Below are 23,404 nucleotides of genomic sequence, written 5' to 3'. Positions count from 1 at the left end.
CTGTCTCTACCAAGACAAACACCCTCCGGCCACACTTTAGGATTTTATCATGAAAAGAAATATTTCAGAAACCCCGCGGGCCACATTCATTATTCACAAGAAAATCCTCTTAAAATTTTGTGCATCGCTACAGTGCGAGAGGAGGGGGGAGGGGGGAGGGCGGGCTGCAACGTTTGGGCGCATGAGATATTCACCAGCTGCTTTTATTGTCTGCTAAGTTCATTAAGTGTTTGCACTGTGATGAAAAGGCCATTTTGATGGGTACTCATTTGAACGGCCTATAGACGTTTCTGCCTGGTCATGTCATAATTTCCACCCTTTTATTTTTTGGTGGCGTGTGTGTTATTACCATGCTAGCCAGCAGGAGCGATGTCTGTTCTGACTCCTGTAATCACCTTGACAATTTCCAAAAAGGGAATTGCAGCGGACTGCCTTTTCATGGTCTTCTAAATGTGTCCGCTCTTCAGAAGTGTAAATAAGGAACCGAATTCAAAGTGCGTGTACTAATTTGGGCGCGGGGCTCATATCAGGACAGAGACAGCAGCGGCACGTTCCCGCACTCTGCTCTTTGTGCGGGGACACGTCTTTGATGCGCTGTCTTCATTAGTCAGTCTCAGTCCCCGGGAACTGAGGCCCTTTTGATGCCAGGGACTTATCAGCCTCCCCACACGGCACCCATTCATCGGGCTCACGGCGCAATGCTCTCTGGCAGAAAGACGTCTCTGTCTCTGTTATCGACACGTTTCGAAATGTCAAGGCGATGGACGAATTGGCCCCGCCTCCAAGTGTGAGCCAATGGCTGCACCTTTAGAGGGGAGAGAGGTTTTCATATGAGAGGGCTCAGAACCTGTGTGACTGGTAATGCTCTCCCCCCCTCGGGGATTCTGTCAGCGCCGGGCTCTCTGCGCTGTGGGCCTTCATCCCGTCTCTGGCTAAATTATGCATCTGTTAATGAAGTGTGAAAACCGTCCAAATAGCGGCTCTCTGTAGTCCCTCGTATCCCGGGGGGCCGGGCTTTTTCTCTGTGATTTGTGATCCGTTCGGTGTCACATTTCCACAGGGCGTTTTTCCAAGAAATAGGGTTAATTAGCTTTTTTTCCTATAAAGCCGTTCTTGAGCGGCGGAGCCCCGAATGGATGTAATGCCAGGCCTGCTGGGTGACGGTGGTTATCGGCAGGTGGGCCCCCTTATTAAAGTGCATGCAGACTCAGCAGATGCGGGCATTTAGATCAAGGCGGGCTCTGTGTCGAGGTCGGAATGTAATCTCGCTGGCACGACAATAGGCAACCTCAGCTGATTGTTCTGTGAGGGGGGGGTTCAGTTATTTATTTCCCCCGACGTGCCGCTTCGTCTCCAAAACACACGATGAATCGAGGAGCATTGCTTCTCTTTCCCGCTCTCAGAAGAGGCACAGCCCTGACGCTCATACAAATCAAATGAATTGATTGGCGTTTCCATGAAATGACCCCCCCGGCGTGTCGCAGTACAGTTGCCGTGGCGCACTCGATGAGCGGAGCTGTGGCCGCGCTGCAGGGCTCGAACCACCCCGGCGTGTTCAGAAATAGCCCTGACTGAAAGGGCGTTATGGGATGTTGTTGATGCTGGTGGCAGAATGCGGGATTAACTTGGATGTTTAAGGCAATTACAGCAGCGGGGAGGAACAGAAGGCGAGGGGGAAATTCCACTGCTGAAAAGTCCCTGACCGCTGCCAGGAGCAGCACTATGGATGATCGGTCAGGGCACTGGTACCAGAGGGCTACGGGGTTCATGGGTAGTTTTGAGCCAGACATGTTGTCTCAATCGCTGCAATACTGCCCCTTTTTGAACTGAAACTACAATATCTGTGAAATGTAAAAAAGAGACTGCAAAAGAAGCCACCTTAGATAAATAGTACACAAAAGTGTACTATTAACTTAACTGTGCAGTTTCAGAAAACATTTGTTTTCGGTCACAGTCATTCAAACCATCTTCAGGGCTTATGTTTGCCAGGGGAAACCTAAACTGTTAATAAGCTTTTGTTAACTTCTCCTCACTGTCTCATGGCTCCCTTGCCTTACGTTAGAAAAGGACACACAGAATAAGTTGTGAGCACTCTGACTCTGCCCGTATCAGTCCTGTAACTAAATTCTGCAGAAGTGCTGTAACCTTCGCTCCATGCTGAATGCTAACAAGCTGTTAAATTGCAATAGGCTGCCAGTTTTTCTGATCTTACATGTAATGGCACTTATGCAAGTGGCTTTGTGCAGATTTGACCTTTTTCTCTCTCTCCATATTACATAACCATATGAAGGGGATATAACTTGGATCAGGCATATGCTGGTATTGTAACAGGAGCGTCCAGCGGTGTATTAACCTGGTTATTGGAGCTAGCTATTACCGGCCCCCTGCCATTACTTGCTAACCCAGCAACCAGACTGCATGTCCTAGACAGGTGTTAGATTGACGAATTAGGACCTGTTGCTGACTTTTGAATGTGGGTTCTGTATATTTTTAGCTCATTTTCATAAGCATTAACAGGGGCTCTGTAAACGATACATGCAGGTTTGGAATGGAGGTCCTCTGTCTCATATCTGTGCATTCCAGTCATTCCTCCTCTTTTATTTCTCCACGCTGCCCTTTTCACCCCAATCCCCATCCCTCGGCACCAAACGGACAGACATCTGCATCCTCCCTATTCAAATTTCAGATTCCATCTCGCACACATTGCGTATGCGAAGGACCCAGGGGATATGCAATCTCCCCGGCAGTGGGTGACAGAGTGGAAGTGGTCCCAGGGCGGCGTTCCGTCAGGTTGCCACGGCGATGCAGGGTCCGCGCGGCTTCCCTCATGCATGTTTAATATGAGCGTGTACGCTTGTGATGCGAGTGATGGTGGTGAGGAGGGGGTGGGATAACCCATTCTGCTCTACCTGAGTGATGATCCCGTCTCCACATTATTGGCCAAGATGGATTTCTGTTATCAGGGCGCCGCACTTTCATACAGCGCTCCGACCTCTGACCCCGGCCGTTTCAAATCTGGCTGGCTCTTGGATTTATTGACTTTTTTTTTCTTTTTCTTACGGATTTGGTCTAGTGGCTTATCTACCGCGCCCGCATTAGGGGATGCAAATTGTGCGCGACACACACAAAGCCTCCTCGCGCTGCTACAAAATCCTCTCCAAAATGCGAACCGGCGTCTTTTTCACCGACATGGGCGCAAACAACGCTCTGCAGCCGAGTGTAACGCGCCTCGGGATATCCGCGGTTATCTCCCACGCCGATTCCCTCAGCGCAATCCTGCAGGCGGATGCTGCAGAGTCCTTATCGGGGCTCTACAGTTTAGTTCATTGTTTGTTCACGGTGGCTTTTTGATATTCTTGAAAAATCCTGTATCGGTCTTATCTTCTCTTTTATTGTTGTCTCCTGCGAAGCGGCCGGTGGTTTTCTGAGTTGCGCGGACGGGTGCTGCCTCGCACCTCGTAGAGATGCGGCCGTGCCGTGCTGAGGAATCTCGCTGTGACCCCGCTCCGAGTCTCCTGTTCCCCTTCACTGAGGCAGGACGGGAACAAAGCTGAGAGCGCTCACTCGCGAAAAGCGGAGCCATTAATTAACGCTTCCTTTCAGCGGCGCTGCGAGTTAATGTGATAATAATGAGAGCGGGTTCGAAAACCGGCTCTGAAATAAAATAACGCTCCGACTTGCTAAGCGGTTTACCTTGGATTCACACCGGTGACTGATGGCTCCTTCACAGCGCTGCGCTCTGGAAGCCTTCTGCTCTTAAAAGAATATTAATTTGATAAAGATGAATTGAGTTCTCGGGAGAAGCAGCGCGAAGGGAGACGCCGCACTTCAGCGCGTGTCTCTTTGTGTAACCGATAACCAAGCTGAGCAGAGCAGGGAGCCATGAGGGAAAATGTCTGCAAGAAGACTCGTGGCATTCGTGTTAAGGAAAACATGAAATCTGCTAATTGGAGCACAAGAATTTGTGATTAAGTAGCAGTATTGAAAAGCAGGTGTAATATTTACTGTCGCTATCAAAACAGTGTAAATCCTTTGTGACTTGACTTGTATGTGTATGTAAAGGTGCTCGTGGGAACCTTGATAAATTCACTCTGACTCACTTATCCAGACTCTGAGAACCGTCAGGAGAGCTCTAAGAAGCATGGAGGATTATTTATTTTACAAGTGAAGAGTCAGCTAAATCAGTTGCATGACGGCAGGACAAAAAAATGACATGGGGCTCTATTCCACCAGATTCCACCAAAGCCTAGCTCTAGCTGTTATTTCATCTGGCTAATAGAAGGCTCTGGGGATGTGGGCCTTCAGTTGGAGTGTCCAGGGTGTACTCTTGATGCTCTGTGTTAATAAAAAAGCAATTCACATAATGCTCTGAGCTTAGGAATGACCAGTGCTCAGGCACTCTGAGGGGTAATTTACGCAGGGGAAAATTTTGAGCAAGGGTCAAAGGGCAGACGAGACACAGGTGCAGAATGGCATCATTTCCCACATTCAGGACACAGCTGCAAAACTGCGCTCTTTGTGTCAGAACAGGAGCGCACAGGTGTACCACAGTGCGGCCTAAAATAACGGTGTCAGAATATATTTTCTTGTTTATGTTTACATATTTTCTCCAAAAGCTTTTTTTTTAGCATTTTTTTTCAATTAGCTTTGTAGAAATTTTCTCATGAGCTGGTAACAAGGAGATGCAGGAAAGAGCTGCAGATGGATACTCTTGGGGCCTAATTAGGTCAGCACATTTCTTGCTTGGGAAAAAGAATTTCAAATTCGCTTTCAATAACGAATCTGAGTCTGATTCAGACGTGTGCTCCCCCCATACCACTCCCCCCACCCCCACCGGCCCCATGCTGTGTCGTTCCCCGCTCTGTAGTTTGCCCGACACGGTGTCTGATGAGCGCGTTGGCTGAACGCGTCTGTCGTCTCTGAGCCTGGGGCGTCAACACGCTAAAATTCCGCGGAGATAACATGGCCGCCACTGAGGGGGAGCAGTCAGGGGCACAACTGAGGAGGCGTGGGGTACGAGGGCTGCGTGGCGAGCCTGTTGATGTCAGTGTGAAAGTGGACAATGCTCCTGTGTGATAGGGCTCTGGACCAGACGGCACGTGTCTCTCTGCAACAACGGCACCTTTTGAACACCCTGTTTTAACTGCATTTGCTTTCACCCGTCCCATTAACCGAGTGAAGTACAAGACTGTCATGGTGCGATACATAAAGTGCATGTCACAAGAGCACCGAGACAAAGGTCCTACACACAGGTACAGCACAGAAGGTACCACATTAGAGCTGCCTACCTAACAACAAGACATGGCACATAATGCACCATGCGTTCTGATGGAAAAATGCTAAAATTGACTACATTGTGAAAAGATGAGAATAAATGTCTTATTACAGGCCAAAAGAGCTGCCATTAAAACAGACACAAAAGCTCCTTTTAATAAGAATGCCAGTCAGTTCCATTGTTAGCCGTGTACCATATCAAATTGTTCTTGTCTTCAAAGAGACAAAGTGATGTATTCTGTACAAAGGGGAGCTATTTTGCCTGCCTTGTTTTCTGAGGAGTTGCAATATTTCGACTGAAATGTGTCTCTTTAAGCCCCGCCTCCCCGCCCCCCCACCCCACCCCCAGATATTAATATCCAAATGAAGTTGAGGGACAGCTTATGTGTAATATTTGGCTAAATGGGGGTTGAAGACAAATTTAAAATAAATTCTGTTACATAATGTCTATAAACCGAGAGGACAAAATAACTTACAGTCTTGAGGTTCAGCTGTTTTCTTTTCACAGATTATACAAATACGTAATTGTACAGTAATTCAAGCACAGTGCGCACAAGCACATTCATCTCAATGCTGCTGAATAATTGCTGCACCTTTAGTGGCCTGTGCTTAGCGGGAGAAGCTTGAATGCACCCAATGTGCTTCCTGTTCCAACAGTGAGAATAAAATCTTTGCGAGTGCCTCACACGGCTCCCTACAATGAAGGAGGGGTCTCCATGGAAACGCTTTTCTTAAAATTCTCCATGCAGCCAGCGCTAAGCCCGTAGAGGCTGTGTGGGTAAAAAAAAAAAAAAGCAGCCCTCCTCCTCCTCCCTCTCTCTGACGCACTTCCCCAGAGACAAAAAAAAAGAGATAAATATTCAAAAAGCCTTGTTTGTTTGTTTGCCTTCTTTGGCATTCGTTATTTAAAGCGGGGCTCATTGATTGTGTGCGGACCTGGGGCTCAAGGCGGGTGCGCTGTGTTGGGGCTGTGCGGTGGGGAGGCGTCACGCGAGGGGTGAAGAGTCGCGACAGATACCATGTGTTTGACCTCGTTTCTGAAAAGACCGCAATAGCGATATAGCGCGTCCTGAGTGCCACCGAAACAGATGCATCTCTTTGAGGAAGACAAAGGGAAATGTTTGAAAGGTAGGTATCGGTCGGCGCGGGTGCAGATGAGTGTAAATCTATCTGGGAGGCTGATCTCCCGCGGGGGCTGCCGACGAATTTGAATCGATGAGCCCGCCGTTCCGAAACGCAGTCTCTCTGACCAGATCAAACCATGGCAATGATGCTCTTTCAGTGCCGTGGACCGAGATAATTCGGGACCCTCACCTTTCATCTCTGGTTGAGTGGTTGTTTAATGTGAGTCTGTGCCTTCTGGAGATTGTGTGTGAATCTCTTCAGCGTGACAGGCTGTTTCTTGCGATACATCTACGGGAATGACATGATTAGGCGATCTGACAGAGTGAAAGGATTTCCTGGAAATTCGGGGCTTAGCAAAATGCATCAAACCGATTATTTTCCCTCCCCATATATCAAATGAATGTAAGGTTGAATCGGCACATGATGCAGGGAGATTCTGTGCAAACACAGAGTTCCTGGCATGTGCGAAGGGGAATACCTTGTGTGGAGTCGGGGCTGTCTGTGGGGGAGACTACATGCGGTTAAAACAAACCAATACATTTGGGGAAAGATTAAGACCTCTCTGTGCATCTCTGTTGAGGCTTTTCATTTCTGACGGGTCGGGTAGCCTGCTCTCTGGAAAAAAAGGGTGGGCGGGTGGGGGGGGCTGTTCTAGAGAAAAGCCCTCTGATACAGAGGGCGTGACATTGATACGGGAGCCTGTTCAGACAGACAGTGAGCCGCCTGCCAGGGACTTCCATTCAGACGCAGATCTGACACATTCCTTTATGTAGGGGAGCATTAATTAAACAGCAGATTTTGCCCTAGTTTTGTTACATGGGGGATGGGATTCATTGGGGGGGGGGGGGGGGGGGTTGCACATACATCCAGCAGTTACAGTGATTAAGACTTTTAACACGTTTTTCAAATATCTAGGTCACTAGTGCTGCGGCTCGCCTTTTCTCTCAATGCGATGCAGCAAGTGGACTGAAATGATAGCACCGTGAAAAAGTTGCGTTTGAAGAGAAAAATGGAATGAAATTTTGTTAAAAACCATGCTGAAAGAAAACTGTAGCTCAGCCTAACCTAACAATATCCATTTAAATTCAAGGTCCCCTTTGAACAATAAACTGATGTGCATCATAAACAAAAGTTACAGTTTGATATGTCAGTGTTGATCCTTTTGTAAAATGTAAAGAAATACCTGAATACAAGTCACACAAAAACCACATGGGATGCCCATTATAACGCTCTAAAAGAAAAAAGACCTAGACTGGAGTGCATGTGAAATCATCCCGGTGGCTAACGTGTGTGTTGTCACTTCTGTCACTCTTGCAGCTATGGATCTAAAGGAACAGAGATGAGTCTTGCTCTAATAAAGTTATCTTGTTTGGCTGAAAAAATATACTTCAGGGTTTTATCGTTTAGCCATGACCTGAACCAGTGGTAGGCTTTGTCTAGGCTTAACACTAAGAATGAACAACTAATTCAACTCTAAATCAACTCTAAATCATCAATATGTATTGGCATACAAATGGCTTGGTTTTGGAAAAATTGCCAGTGTATTAACTGGGACCTTGTGTGGCAAACAGCACCAGAAAATCTTAATTTCTGGGACGGGGACGGGAGCTGGGGAGAATGGTGAGGGAGATTTGCGTATCAATGAAACAGAGAGAGAAAGGCTGGTGAGCGCGAAGGCGCTGTGCAGCTGAATTAGAGCGGGCTTATTGTGAAGACTGCAGCGTGCTCTCCGCCCACACATGCCTGCTCGACACACACGAGATGACAATGCTTTTAGTTGCCTAAATGTGCAGACGAGGCGCTCCCCGAGACTGATCGGCTTTTCCTTGGCTCTGAAGCTGTTCTTAAATGCTCAAATGCCTTCCCATGGCTGTCATTTGTGGCGCACCATTCCATCATCTTGGTTTGTACTGAAGTTGCATCGTAACAGATTTGCACTCTGTCTTCCAAACCTCCTATTTCCTTTTTATCTTTTTACCTCCATTCCCCAGGCAATCATGATGCTGCTGATATCATACTCAGCCTTGAATATAGTTTACATGATGTATGTATAATAGCGTGTATACTTAGCTTCTAGGCTGTCTAGTCAGGTTGCCAATGTTAAGTTGTAGTGGGGCTTGAATCGGGTTATGCTCACACTCACTGGTCTGGGAATGTTGTTAACCTGATCTGACACTGTTGATCATTTAACTTTAACTGGATACACTTCTGTTCTTTTATGCTGGAAGTCCCTCTGAATAAGAGTGTCTGCTAAATGAATGTAATGTAATATACATGGATATACGGACTCGGGTATCAGAATTATTGTGTAATATATGATATATTATGGTATAAGCTGTCAGGTTTCTTGTCTTTTCTGGGTATCTGCAGCAATAGTATATCAATGAGCCTTTTACCCTCTTGGTTAACACATTTCTCTCTGTTTCAATTTCAGCTGACATCATCTCCACTGTTGAGTTCAACTCCACAGGAGAACTCTTGGCCACTGGGGACAAGGGAGGACGAGTGGTGGTGTTCCAGAGAGAGCAGGAGGTAGGAGAAATGACTGGCATTGCCCATCACTCACAAAACTAACAGTCCAGAAGTCAGAACCTGCTTTTTTTTGGTTAATCTTCCCTCGCCTTTGAAGGCGCTCCGCTGCCATCTGATAATCCCAACGCAGACGGGCAAGCCTGCACTGCGCCCCCACCCCACCCCACCCCACCCCTCACCCCCCTCCTTGCAGCGCAGTGCCGTCTCCCCGCTGAGAGAAAAAGCTGTCTTCACGCTTGCCTTTACCACCCATTTTGCTATCTCTTTGCTTCATATTGATTCAGGCGCTTCCCGAGGTGCAACCTCTCCGCCTGTTTTAAGACACCGCCTCATTATAGAGATGTTAACCGCCGCCGTCTCTGTGTCCTGGTAACAGAAGAGCTGGCAAATGAGGCATGTGTTGAGGCTGCTGCTGTTTGAGCTTTATCTGCTGTTTCCCTTTCATATCTCCTGCTTATTCCCAGCTCTTTGTTCCACATCATTAGAATTTTTCTCCCCTGTCGCTCACAAATTCGCTTCAGAAACGCGAAATGAAATGGCTGTGAGACGCACGTGGCGTAATGGGCGCCTCTGTCGTTGTGCCGATCCCGCAGAGTAAGAACCAGCCGCACAGGAGAGGCGAGTACAATGTTTACAGCACCTTTCAAAGCCATGAGCCCGAGTTCGACTACCTGAAGAGCCTGGAGATCGAGGAGAAGATCAACAAGATCCGCTGGCTGCCGCAGCAGAATGCCGCCTATTTCCTCCTCTCCACCAACGGTACGCCCCGGCAGCCATGTTGTTTTGCTCCCGCCTTTATTTCTGATTCCGATAAATGGATCGTTTGGATCAATTGTATAACGTTATATTGCTTTCATACGTTCATATTAACTGTTTTGCAGCTGTTTACTGTCTAGGCCAATTCAGGTTTTAGTGCCTTTTTTAAAAGTCTAAGTAGTGTCCTATCAGATTAAACCCCCCTCGTGTTTCTGGTCCACCGGCCACTGTAATGCACTACACCACATCACCTGTACATCAATATAGAGGTACACCTTGCAGCCAAATTCAGTTTTCACCATCTGTGTAATTATACAAAACGATCAATGTACAGGTGAGCTTGAAGGAATGATGGATTTGTTCTCCCTGACAAGCTAAGTGAAATTATATATGCATGTGTGAGGGCGTCTTTTGGCTTGCTGAGTTAGGGAAGGAAGGGTTAGACTGAGTAAGATTTAAAAGCAACTCATTAAAAACAGCTGGAGCATCTGTCTGATTTATGTCACGCGGCCGGATTTGTTCTGCCTTCTGGCGTCTTAACAGTGGCACGCCAGGTTGCTTCCAAAACTCAACGTTTCAAACTGCTACCACCCCCCCCTCACCCCCCACCCCCGCTTTATCATAACACGCTGTCGCCCCCTGTGGGGGTGCTGTCCCCGCAGACAAAACTGTGAAGCTCTGGAAGATCAGCGAGAGAGACAAGAGACCCGAGGGCTACAACCTCAAGGACGAGGATGGCAGGATCCGGGACCCGGCCACCATCACGACGCTGCGGGTAAGAGACATGATGCCGAGATCTACCCCCGAGCGGAGTAGCCGGTGGCATCTGGAGCGAGCCAGCATTCGTGAGCTCGCGCGCTAATCCTTCCAGCTCCCATAGGGGCGCAGAGATGAAAGCTAAAGTGCTCTTCTACCTGCTGGTAAAAGGGAAGGTGGTGGGGGATAAAGTCCGGTGGAAACGGTGGTCTCCAGGTTACAGATCAGGTGTCTGGGGGCCGTAAGGGGGAAAGCTAGGAGCCCAGGGCAGGCGATGAGCCGTGCTTAAGCAGCCGGACGCGTGGGTGGGCCATCTGTCCGAGGCCAGGCGAGAGAGGCTGGATCAGAAATCCTGCCGCCGGAAGCCTTAACAACACTTGTGGCACTGCAGCTGCCTGAATCCCATCGCTCATCAAGGTTTCAGCAGAAGCTGTGCTGTGTGGGAGACTGGCTCCTATTCCGCCCCACGGCTCTGTGATGTTTATCAGCTCTGAGATAAGCGTGACCTTGGGTTCGTAGCCAGCTGTGAAGGGTAGGCCCTGGACTGTTAGGTGGGAAGGCAGGACTTGAATGGAAAAGATCCAGGTGATCCTCAGAACACCTGGGAAATGGTCTCTGCGGTGCGTGTCTGCTTCACACATGTGCACAAGTAACCTTTCAAAGACAAGAAATAGACTCACAAGATGGATTCTCTGAAAATGTTGTTTTGAGTTCAAATGTGTAGAATTATGCATTCTACATATGACTCAGACATGCAGTACATATGATTTAAATGCTCATCATTTACTATTCAAATTCACTTGCAGTGTATTGGACATTTGACTCCCCCCAACAAAATATTGCTCACACCCTGCACATTTCAATAACAAGATTACTGATGGAAAAAGGGAGATATGTTGTTCTACCACTGCAGGGACTGCAGATGGAAATTAGCTAGTAGCTAAATCTGGTACAAAGCATCTTTCCTCTTTTTGAGATTAATGTATTTTGTACATGGTCCCTTATATAAATAAATTAAATAATAAATAAATAAACATTATTCTATTTAGGAATTTTTCTTTGCAGGATCAAACCTTGCTGTGCTGGTGACTGAGATTAGGAATGCAAAGGAATAAAGTCATACATATTAATTCAGTAGAGCAGGCCGAGCTTTTAGAAATGATAGCCTTTCTCTCCCTCCATGCAGTAAATGGCCTAATCAACCGCTGTAGTAAACATTGTATTGGTTGAAGTGCAGTCCAGAGCAGAGGTAGTCGATGTATCGACCTCGGCAGCAGCAGTAGGCCCGCATCCATCATTTTCCTCCTTAATGCACATGTAGTTTTTCCACGCTGTGCCCAAATTGACCCTTTCATTATACATGGTTAAAAATCAATCGCAATGACATGGCGGAGAGGTGTAACTCTGGAAGGTAATTTCATTTAAATGAGCTGTCAGAGTCCCTCGTCTGAGTGTTGAGAGAGACAGGGCTTTCACTGGCCTTTTACTGTGCCGTCCTTTGTGTGCGGCTTCCTCCGATACAGACAGAGTCAGAATGCATGCTCTTGTACATGTGTTCACATGTAACTAAATATTCCACGGTCATTGGAACAGGAGTAAATGGCAATTTTTGAAATTTTAGGATTCTGTCTGCTTTTGCTGTAACTCTATTTATGTAAGAATTAATATGTTTAGAATTTTGCTATATACATAAAAAGGATCAGTTATCGTTGCACTGGGCCATTTATGTTGGAGTTAATATCATGCTGACGCTTTTCTGAACAAACATCAATCATTATTCTTATTATTATTCAGTAGTCCATTTGTACCGTTGGGTTGGTAGTGCTTCACAGTTCCACTTAGAGTGTATTTTTTGCTTTGATTTCACTGAAACAGTCCTTGCACTCAAGGGAGTGGGGGTAATTTCAGGCACATTATTACCCCTTTATCCTGAGTAAAATGAGTACCTGAGTACCAGAGCTACTTAGGCATAGAACTGCAGCTTGGTTTTAAGGTACAGAAGTTCTTTCCCATCTGGGAATCGAGCTACAATCTTGTGTCCATATACCTTAACTAATATGGCACTGCATGGCTACCGTCAACTCACAGAATGACTTCCCTCTGCCCAGGAGCTTAATTAAATCCCCTCATAGAGGCCTTCATTTTGGTGGGCTGGCCTCTTGGGGGACATGGAGACAGGTATTCACAGGCCTCGGGCTCCATGGGTTTGCCTAAATCCACTACTCCCTCTGCCGCGTAGCACTGGATTGCCTCAGCTTACCGAAGAGGAATGGCCGGTCGGTCAAATTCATATATAATAATCACATTTACCGCGTTAGGCGGCGGGGGCAGACTGATGGTCCATGCTCGCCTCAGACGGCTGGCCAAAGACTGCCAGCCAACCTGTGAGCGCGTGAGTGATAGGACCGCGCGCCGAGGTGATGGCCGTGAACAGCATTAGCGAGCCCTCCTCGCTTTCCGTATACACGTATACGCGAGTGTGCACCCCCCCCACCCCATTTTTTATTGTGATATGGAGGGGGCTCCATTGATGTGACCATTCATTGTGTATCTATTACTGTTCAGGGGCGCCTTTTTTTCTCACTCCCTGTCCATGATGGGTTTAATTTGCGCTTCTCCCCCTGCCTCGGATCCCATTCTCCGGCTGGGGTTGGAAGATCATTAGAGACACAGGGGTTACGACTCGAGGAGCGCGGCAATCCCATTTGGAGCGTGAAATGTATGTAAGGAGGGAAAGGCGAGAGGCATTTATCACTCAGCGCAGGCTGAAAGGGAGAGAGGTGGGGGGGGGGGGGGGGGGGGTTGGTTGGGGGGTTTGTGCTAACTTCTGCAAGCAGCGGGGTGCTGCTGGGATGCATCTGCTTGTTTAGCACGCCTGTTAAAAAAAACCTCTGTCAGGGTTATCGCCTCCCCTCTCTCTCCCCCTCGTTCCGGCGCGTCTTAATGCGAGCTCCTAATGAATTACTTTGCGAGATGGGGGGGGGGGAGGAGGGTGGCAGGGAACATGCGTGTCACTCCCAGATGAATGGCGGCTAAGTGGGGGTGGTTGTAGGGAAGTGTGCAACATTCGCTTTGTCTCGAAATAAGCCTGGTGCTTGCAGGGTACGTACGTGTCCCGTCTCTGGTCATGGCGTAGTTGGGTGGACTCACATTAGTGAAGGACTGTTACCTCTAATGAGTGGGTCCTGATAGGGGTATTGATCTCCCCCATGCTTCAGCAGTTGCACCCGGGCAGCTATAGGTCACAGGCTGTGAGAGTCAGCCATTCATTGTAATCTCTCTTCTCTGACATTGTAACCTGTCTTTGCCACTGGCTATAATAATGAATGCTTCTCACTGGAAGTTGTCCATATATGTAATATTAATATTACATTTATTATTACATATTGCTGTATTATTAAATATTAATAACATGAATTGGAATTATGCCTTCACCCTTCGGAGTCACATTTAGAGAAGCTTATTGGAACACTATAAATTATTCATAAAATAGTTATTGCTTCTTTCTCACACGTTTGTACAGTAGTAGTTTGCATGAGAACAATTCACAAGCAACCTCATTTATCCGATGTGTCATTCCTAAGAATGGATTATTTCTAGGTTTTCAGTGATTTCAGTGATTTATAAATAAGGTGTAGAAAGATGGCCTATTATTATCTGAGGCTACAATAATATTCACCTGCAAAGCATTTCTCAATATGCTCACACAACCCCCAATTCATGAGAGTACAATAGAGAAATAGGCTGTCAGCAAAACCGGTCCTTAACGCGTTCTCCTTCTAATTAACACCATAATATCACACAGCACACATCTTAATTAACACCCTTTATAAACTATTAAGTCCCCAATTAAAATGCGTTTTTCCAGTCAGATGAGTGATAGCCACTGCATGGACCTGGATATATTGCTGCTAAAAGATGCTAACACATTAGCTCGAAGACAAGGCTCCACGTGTGATAAATAAATCAGTAACTCATTTAACAGGGCTTGCTACACGTAGCAAATCATTTGAGGGGTGGATGTGTTTTGTGTATTGTGCTGACAATGACCTAAAAAGGAAACTTTGGTGTGTTTCCGTCCATTCCCACTCTCTCTGTATGGAAGTGATCACAGTACAATATCACAGTGGCTGGAGTAGCTGCCATTGACACATCACCACTATGCCATGCTTTATTTAGAGGATGAAATCAAGAAGAAAGGTAATATTTTATAAAAGGGTCACTCCAGTTTCCCAGAATGTTGTGCATTTCTTTGATATAGCTGATAAAAAGTATTTATACATATGAACACAGTGTAAACACTCCCCACATTAAATTAAATCACCCTCACTGTCAACCTGTTCAATGTAAAGCACAGCATATAGTTTGCATAGCTTTACGTAGCCTGTGCTTCCAAATACATTCCCCCTGTGCTGAATGATAATACCAGGGGACACTTCCTGCTTCTTTTAGAGGGAGCACTTTGTCCTTAATCAAGAAGACCATGTGATTTAAATTCACCACTGAACTGAGAGTACAGAGCAGACTTCATTACACACAGTGCTAGACTGTTGTGCCTCTTCATAACTGCCCTCCTGGGTTATATGCGCTGGCTGCAATGACTTGCAATTTATCATTGTTTTTAGCCATTTAGTCCCGCTGAGAGCAAAGCGCTTCCCATTACAACCCCCACCTGTTTCAGAGTCTGCAAAGATTAGTTCCACATGACTGCATTTTTTGGGCACTGAAAGGGCATATCAGGTGTATAAACATACTACAGAATCCTGGCAATGTTTAATGTACTGTTCTCCATACCTCTCTGCTTCGTCCCCTCCCAGGTCCCCGTGTTGCGGCCTATGGACCTCATGGTGGAGGCCACGCCCCGGCGCATCTTCTCCAACGCCCACACGTACCACATCAACTCCATCTCCGTCAACAGCGACTACGAGACCTACATGTCCACCGACGACCTGAGAATTAACCTCTGGAACCTGGAGATCACCAACAGAAGCTTCAGTATCCTTCCAGAAGGGCCATTTCTACACAGTCAGTCAGATCACCATGGGAGAGAGACTGCTTAACCGCACACACTGTCTTTTCTGCAGTAGATAAGGAGGGATGGAAAAATATGAGCTGCAGTCATTAACAGTGTAATATCTGCTTTTACAATACATTCTACTTACACTACCAGTCAAAAGTTTGGACAGACCTGATTAAGAGATTGGGAACCATGCAGTCAAAGACATTTTGATCTAAAGACTTTTTGTTTCTTTTGTTTCTTAGACAAATATAAACAGTGAAGTTGACACAAATGTATGAATTTCTACCCAAATTTTTTCATAATAAAAAAATATTTTTCAGCTATTTTGAAGAATCTAAAATATAAGATAGTGACCACTTTTTTGGTCACTGCATAATTCCATTTGTGTCATTTCACAGATTTGACATCTTTACTAGTATTCTGCAATGTGAAAAATAGTAAAAGTAAAGAAAGAAAAGTGTGTCCAAACTTTTGAATGGTACTGTATATTTCCTCAGACAGCTGGATTTAATGACCCCTGCTGTCGTACAGTTTGTCATAAAAATCTGATTGGCGTGTGTTATAAAGCAGACACGCATCCCCGTTTGATCGCCATTGATTTCCACTTTGAAGGTTTCTGCGGATCGCGCCCGAGAGCTTTATCGACAGCTTAATGGATGGCTGAGCTTTAAGTGGCGCAAAGGCACGCGTCGAACATCTTATTTGCTTAAACGTTTCAATGCATCACTCATGGCGGGTATCATTTGTTTGACTTTCGTTCCTTGCGACAGTCACGTGGCTTTCTTTGTTTTCCGATTTGTCTTTGCTTCCGATGAGCCCCGTCCTGTGGGTTACAGTGGCTTTTCTGTGCAGTGAGCTCCGTGTTATTTCTTCCTCTTTGCTTATTGGACGGGACTGTTAAGTATTTGGGTGGCAGATTAGCATAGTGGTAAGGACTTATAATCAAAAGGTTGCCTGCTTGATTCTCTGCTGGGGCGCTGCTGTTGTACCCTTGGGCAAGGTACTTAATCCAGAATTACCTCAGTAAAATATCCACCTGTATGAATGGATAACATGTAAAAATTGTAATCTATGTAAGTTGCTTTGGGTAAGAATTTCTGCTGAATGCCAGTAATGTAATGTAAGTATCTGTAGACTTTATGATCGAACTGCAGCTTGCATGAGATTGTTATTCCTGAGCCCCAACCTTCACAGACATCGTGGACATCAAGCCTGCTAACATGGAGGAGCTGACGGAGGTGATCACGGCCGCAGAGTTCCACCCCAACCAGTGCAACACCTTCGTCTACAGCAGCAGCAAGGGCTCCATACGGCTGTGTGACATGAGGGCGTCGGCTCTCTGCGACAACCACTCCAAGTGTGAGTGCCTCTATGAGTGGACTCTTACAGCAGAAGCTCATGTTGTGAAGATTCTAGAGCCACAGTTCTTATGTGCAATAGCAAGTTGCCAATTTGGAACAGCCATTGCATGGCGTATGTAATCAAATGTTATGGCTTTTAATTAACAACACCCAAAAGAGTCAAAAGTATATTTTAACCAGGCCATATTAATGTTTATAATCTATCATGGGTCATAAGATCATAGATACTAATAACTAAATGAGAAGCTGCAGAAATGAGCCCCCAGTATGCTTCCCCCCCACCCCACCCCGCTCCCATATGGCTTAACAGATAAACAAACATTAATACGTGTGATGCCTGAGACTCTCTGACATCATAAACGCCACCAGTTTTCACAAGACTGAATACATTGACATTTAAGCCTGGAAATTTATTCAGTGAAGCAGCATCAGCCACCCTTGTAAATATCCCTCTGTTAATAAATGGTTCACCCGGCTTCACTAGCACATTTGCAGGAGTATTTATCCTTGCTTTTTAACAAATTACCCTTTTGAAAAAAAACATGTATATTATATGTATATGTTTATCTTTTCATATATTGTTTAACCAAATTTTGAACACCTCATAGAGGAAAGAGGTGTCTGCACCCTTGAAATGACAAATGTATTAGTACTACTGACAGTTTAAGCAATGTTAGTACGCTTCCTCCCTGAATGTGAATATACATGTTCCATTTTACAATCCGAGTTACAATCCCCAGGGTCCTATGACATATTGTATTGTTTTGCTTTTCCGCCCACGCCAATAAACCTGGGAGTGTGGATGTGTCCAGGTGGATTCTGGGATAGCATCTTTGTTCCAGTCTTTGCTGAGCGCTGCTCCGCGGGGCTCCCCCCGCCGCGGCGCCCGGTGTGGCGAGCAGCGGAACTCCACAGCCTCTTGTGGACTAATTATTCTCTCCCTTGACGCCTCACGAGTGAGGCGGGGGGAAACCGTGGGGGGAAGCCGCGGGTGGGTGGGTGGGCCCAGAAATCTGTTGCCACCCTGCTGATGCTTTTGCGTGTGGCCAGAGCCACTGGAATCAGTTGTTTCTCTGCATTTCATTCACATGTCAAAAACGATTCGGTTACATTTGGTTTGACTGTTGAGTGGCCACTGTTTGATTTGTTGAATAAAGCAGGGCTGTAATATACAGCCACGGATGAAGAAAGGAGTCTCTTTAAGGGCATCCTCTCAGACTGACTAGCTCATTATTCCCCAGATGAGCTGCTATCCTCTCTGTAAGGTTGGCGCCAGTTCTGTCTTCAGCATGTGTAGTTAATTCCGCAGAGAATACAGTTTGCTTTTTGAGAAGAAAGCTATTCACAGCTGAGGTTGTGTTGGTGTTGTTGCTTGCTTTGTGAACTATTTCTTAACACCTCTCTTAAAAAAATGTAATTTAGGGAGCTACTGCTAAATGTCTCTAGTTATTAAATCCTGGTTCAGGGAGAAACAAGCTGTCAGGTGGAGGTAGACTCAGGGTGTATCCTGCATGGAAGAGGACTAAATCTTGCAGAGATAGCAGAGCGAGAATGAAATAACCTCATAATTGGTGGAACTACTGTGCCATGTCCTGACTTGTGTAACACCTGTGTTACACTGTAGCAAATCAGTGATTACAAATCAGTGAGTTTACCTTGCCCTGGTTCAAATCAGAGAGTAAAATAGCACATGGAACCGCCACCCATTTTGGAGTTCATAGAACCCTGCTCACTTGTGTCAATAAGTCAAGCAAGGATGTACTCTTTCCACAGATACCTGAAACCATAAGCTAGCCACCTAGCTTTGCTAAATGACTTCTTCTGTTTGAATGTCCCACAGTTTTTGAAGAGCCGGAGGACCCCAGCAATCGCTCCTTCTTCTCCGAGATCATCTCCTCCATCTCAGACGTGAAGTTCAGCCACAGTGGGCGGTACCTGATGACACGGGACTACCTCACGGTGAAGGTGTGGGACCTCAACATGGAGAGCAAGCCTCTGGAGACCTACCAGGTGCCGAATTCCTGTCCCATATCACCCATACCCCTGCCCCCGCACGCAAACACAAACCCCGACACACAGAACACGGGACTCAGTCACAGCCAAAGAGTCAAATCAGCAGCCAAGCTGTCATTTCCTAACAAATGGCCGACATCAGTTCTCATAACCAGTTTTGTTGAAAGAGAACATGCATCCGTCTCTGTCTCCATTGTCGTGGCCTTAAGGGGGGAGCGGCCTGCTGTGAAGTCGCCCAGGTGTCACGTCCCACACTGTCTGGTTTGCGCAGCGCGACGGGGGTGGGGTCAGATGAGGTCAGGCCCAGAGCGAATATGTCATCATTAACCCGGCCTGATGTGAGCTGTATGCTGCTGGGGGGCAGTTATTAGCAGGGGCTGCTGGTCAGGTCCCGGTGATCGATGCGTCTCCTCTGGCCGTTAGCCAAGTCATTTGTGCTGCAAATTGACAAGTTGAGTTGAACCACACGCAGCGCCACATACGCCATACGCCATCCCCACTGTGACAGAATCACGTGTTGGTGCAGAGACTCAACCCTGCACGCGAGGCAAAGACGTGTCTGGTTGTTATTTGTGACAGATTGCACAAGAGTCGCACCTCACCTCGTCCTACAGTTTTTACCTTGTGTGCTCATCACATTTGTAAAGTCCCGCTCTTCTTCTCTCCAGGTGCACGACTACCTGAGGAGCAAGCTCTGCTCACTGTATGAAAACGACTGCATCTTTGACAAGTTTGAATGTGTCTGGAATGGATCTGACAGGTAAGGAAGGTCACCTCTTGAGGCCGATGTTTACTAAAGCAAATGATGACTTAGTATGTTCAGACCACCTTTTGTCTTCGCACACATGGGACAGTGTAAGTCAAGTTTGAGGTACGGAGTGGCAGTGTAGCATAGTGGTAAGGAGCAGGACCTGTAAGCGAAAGGTTACGGGATTGATTCCCTGCTGGGGCACTGCTGCTGTACCCTTGGGCAAGGTGTTTAACCTGGAATTGCCTCAGTAAATATCCAGCTGTAGAAACAGATAACATGTAATGTTAACATGGCAGTAATGTATAATGTAATAAACAGAACACAAATCACTAATCTTATCACCTGGCTCTTTTTCTCGTTGTCTTCCCTGACTCGGCCAGCGTGATCATGACGGGCTCCTACAACAACTTCTTCCGAATGTTTGACCGCAATACGAAGCGGGACGTGACCCTGGAGGCGTCCCGCGAGAACAGCAAGCCGCGGGCGGTGCTCAAGCCGCGCAAGGTTTGCGTCGGCGGCAAGCGGCGCAAGGACGAGATCAGCGTGGACAGCCTGGACTTCAGCAAGAAAATCCTGCACACCGCCTGGCACCCCCATGAGAACATCATCGCCGTGGCGGCCACCAACAACCTCTACATATTCCAGGACAAGGTCAACTAGCATGGCCCCACCCCCCCTCCACCACCACCCCCAGCCTCCCCCCGAGACCACGGTGGCCGCCTGTCGGAGAGACCCTCGGTTTTCTTTCTCTTTGAAATGCCCTCCCTTGAAGCCGCTTGCTGTAGGTCTACGCACAGCAATGCTGGGAGAAGCTTTTCTTTTTCTTTTTTTTTAATTTGCGTTCCACGAGGACAGATTGTGTTGTGAAATGTAAACGCGAAGGGACTGACAGTGTGGGGACGTTTCCACGGTGATGAAGGTGTCCTGCACAAACCCCCCTCCCCTCCTCCCCCTCACTCCCTTGGACATTTACTATTTATTTTATTTATTCATGTTGATACATGAAGGTGCATTCTTTGTTTATGCACTAGGCGAGGGCTGGTTCGTGTTCCTGGGAGAGGCCAAATAACAATGTAGCAGTATTCAGCTCTGGATTTTCTCAAGACACATAAAGATGGATGAAACAGGAGGGATGAAAAAAGGAAGGCATTCTACAGATGCTTGGTAACAAGAAGGTTTAAAAAATGCTGTTTAAACCTAAGAACTGCAACCTCCCCCCACCACAACCGTTCTGTCCCTCCATAGTGCCACCTTTATCCCTCACATTTGGAGAGGTGAGGTGCTCTCACTTCAGACACATGGACACGCTGTCCTCTGTCTGTGTTCCTCCACAGAATTGACACTTGACATGCATTGACCGCTTCATCTTCGTCAAAGAAAATGAGAAGCAGGGACGGGAAGACTTTGAAGATTTCTCTGCATTGCCTGAGAATCTCTCCCCTTTTTGAATGGAATCCAAGGCGTGTTCCCTGGGCTCCTATCAGCACACTGAAACGAGGCGTTGGAGAAGATTATTGACTTCCTTTGGCCAGCGGTCTTTTTTATTTGACTTTTTTTTTTGTTTGTTTTCTTTATTTTGCTCTCGATATTTAAATTAAGAAGCTGTGGTGCCTTGTTTTGGTATATGGAACACACAAAAGGCTGCGAAAGGCTTCGGTAATTGTTCACCCTGTTGTGGAGCTCACCGGACGTCAGGCTACAGACAGTGACACTGTGCATGGAGTGGTCCAGCTAAGGGGTGTGTAAGGGGGGGGAGGTGGGGACCACTACCCTTTCTCTGTGTGTTCCTGAAGAGGTCAGTGATTTTGGAATTTTTGTGGAAAGCATTGGGGAGTGAATGTTTTTTGAGAATATGTGGAAAAAGAAACATCGTTTCATGTCAGAGGAGCATTATAATGAGTACCCGCTTCAAGCTTTCCAGAAAGTACCGGAATGTTTGTGATCAACATACATTTGTTCTGTAGAATTTCAGTTTACCATAGTTTGCTTTAAACCACATGCAAGATTGCAGTAACACCTGATTCGAACTGACAGAAAATCAGAACAGCCATAAAACATACTGGAAAGTAAAGCTGAATTAGCATTGGTGGTGATCCATTACTTGTGTTTTTTGTACTCCTGTTCATCGCTCAGTTATCGTCTGTGTTTTAGTTAGTTTGGGTCACTCTCTGTCATGACACTTCCGTGACTAGAGCTGTGTCGTGTGCTGCCGCTTCTGGTTTCCAGCCGTTCCAGGACGCTCCAGGCTAGCCCCTCACCTGCCAGGAGATGGCGCTGTTTTAAAGGCACGTTGGCAAAGCGCCCACCTCCTCCAGAAGTGTCAAACCAACAGAAGCAGCCGGGGCTGCAGAGATGTGTGGTGCAGTGTGAGAGGAGGACCTCACTCCCTTCCTCCTGCCACGCCCTTATGTTCTCTGTTAGCATCCTGGGTCTGAGCATGATGTGTGATTGGTTGAAGGGAACAATTTGTCATTCTGTCTTGCAAAAAAAAAAAAGTCCCCTGTAGAGTCTGTCCCAATGCTCCTCCCACCCCTCAGAGTTTCGTCCTTTCTGTTTTGGCTTCCTGCTTCAAGGACACCCGGAGACAGACAAAATGTCGAGACAGAATCTAGTTCCATTCGTGGCTGGAGACGGGAATTTGGTCGCGAAGAGACACGGAGACGCGTTGACAGGTGGACATTTTCTCTGAGCGCTGGCCAGAAAGGGGGTCGTGAGAATGAGAGCGGTATCATGATGTAGCCTAACCAGTGACAAAGGTTCTATGATATCAGGGAATTTTAGGTACAATTCCTTTAAAATGTAATGTCTTCTAAACAACTTATGTTGTAAACTTCTTAATGAAACAAAGTTTTATAGCTCAGAATGTATTTAAATGCATTTAATTGTCATGCAGTCTTTATGCTTACTAGAATTCATTGAAGTAAAAAAAAAGTTGCATAAGTTGAATCTCACCATGTTGTTTGTGTCTTTTTTTCACCAAACCTAAAGGGGTCTAGAGTCACACTGCAACATGTCTGTATTCCTTATCCTGTTCCAAAGCTTACCAAGAGCACAACAGCCAACGTTTCCTTACTCCCCAGCATAGAATTTGCGCACGGATTTTCTGACAAACATCATACTGCTGTATCATTGATAGAAGTACAAAATGTTAGAGATGCAAAATGTGAATCACATAATGAGCACACACTGTTGGTTTCGATGGCTTCCAAAAGGAGTTACTCCTGTACGACCCTGCACATGCAACGTCACACCATTCTTTCCTAAGCAACACTAACACCTACGAAACAGATTCAGGTGAAAACAAGGCTGTTTGAAACTGAACTGTAAAAACATTTGCTCACAAGATTGATATCTACACTGGAGGAATGATTAATGCCTGTCTGTAAAATGATCGGAGAGGCTAGACACTGTTAATGCATTGCTTGAGATCCCACCATCATTGACTAATACCAGCGGCGGGGAGGCGACGCGCTGGTTCACCCGGCAGGTTGATCAGTAGTTGGTTTTAAAGCAGCTGCTCCGTGATCACGGGTGTGTGGGCGACCCGTTTCCCCCAGACAAATCACCTGCCATTTTAGCTTCTTAGCGAAGCGGTTTCATTAGTAAAATCTGTCACGCAAGGGCAATTACGTCTTCTTTTTTTTAATGACAGAGCAAAATTGAATCACGTTGAATTACATTAGCTCTCCTCCATCTATTTCGTACAGTTTAAACATATTTGCATACTCTGCTCCAGTAGCTGATGAATAGTCATAATTTCCATCAAAGGCGATGGCAGCATGCTCTGCATGCTTGAGTATGCAAGTCTCACTCTAT

The 23,404-nt window shown here is 46.5% G+C and overlaps 1 protein-coding gene across 3 annotated transcripts in view; it reads left to right on the top strand.

The window, feature by feature from the left end:
- LOC118790878 (serine/threonine-protein phosphatase 2A 55 kDa regulatory subunit B beta isoform) overlaps nucleotides 1-20,301 on the top strand; it is a 68,322-nt gene extending 48,021 nt beyond the window's left edge. For 2 of the 3 annotated variants that reach the window (XM_036547999.1, XM_036548000.1), the window contains exons 2-9: nucleotides 8,834-8,931; nucleotides 9,525-9,690; nucleotides 10,350-10,462; nucleotides 15,261-15,438; nucleotides 16,658-16,822; nucleotides 18,665-18,834; nucleotides 19,506-19,597; nucleotides 19,969-20,301. In XM_036547999.1, coding sequence (XP_036403892.1) covers nucleotides 8,834-8,931; nucleotides 9,525-9,690; nucleotides 10,350-10,462; nucleotides 15,261-15,438; nucleotides 16,658-16,822; nucleotides 18,665-18,834; nucleotides 19,506-19,597; nucleotides 19,969-20,248 — 1,262 coding nt within the window. In that variant the 3' untranslated portion in view covers nucleotides 20,249-20,301. Of the gene's footprint in view, nucleotides 1-6,169; nucleotides 6,403-8,833; nucleotides 8,932-9,524; nucleotides 9,691-10,349; nucleotides 10,463-15,260; nucleotides 15,439-16,657; nucleotides 16,823-18,664; nucleotides 18,835-19,505; nucleotides 19,598-19,968 lie in introns of those variants that run through there. The other variant, XM_036548001.1, reaches the window with a different exon arrangement.
- The last annotated feature ends 3,103 nt before the right edge of the window (nucleotides 20,302-23,404 follow it).

This window comes from Megalops cyprinoides, chromosome 16 (assembly GCF_013368585.1).
Source record: "Megalops cyprinoides isolate fMegCyp1 chromosome 16, fMegCyp1.pri, whole genome shotgun sequence".
In the NCBI taxonomy this organism is placed as follows: Eukaryota; Metazoa; Chordata; class Actinopteri; order Elopiformes; family Megalopidae; genus Megalops; species Megalops cyprinoides.
The sequence above is the reverse complement of the archived record's forward strand: the minus strand, read 5'-3'. Positions and strand labels throughout refer to the sequence as shown.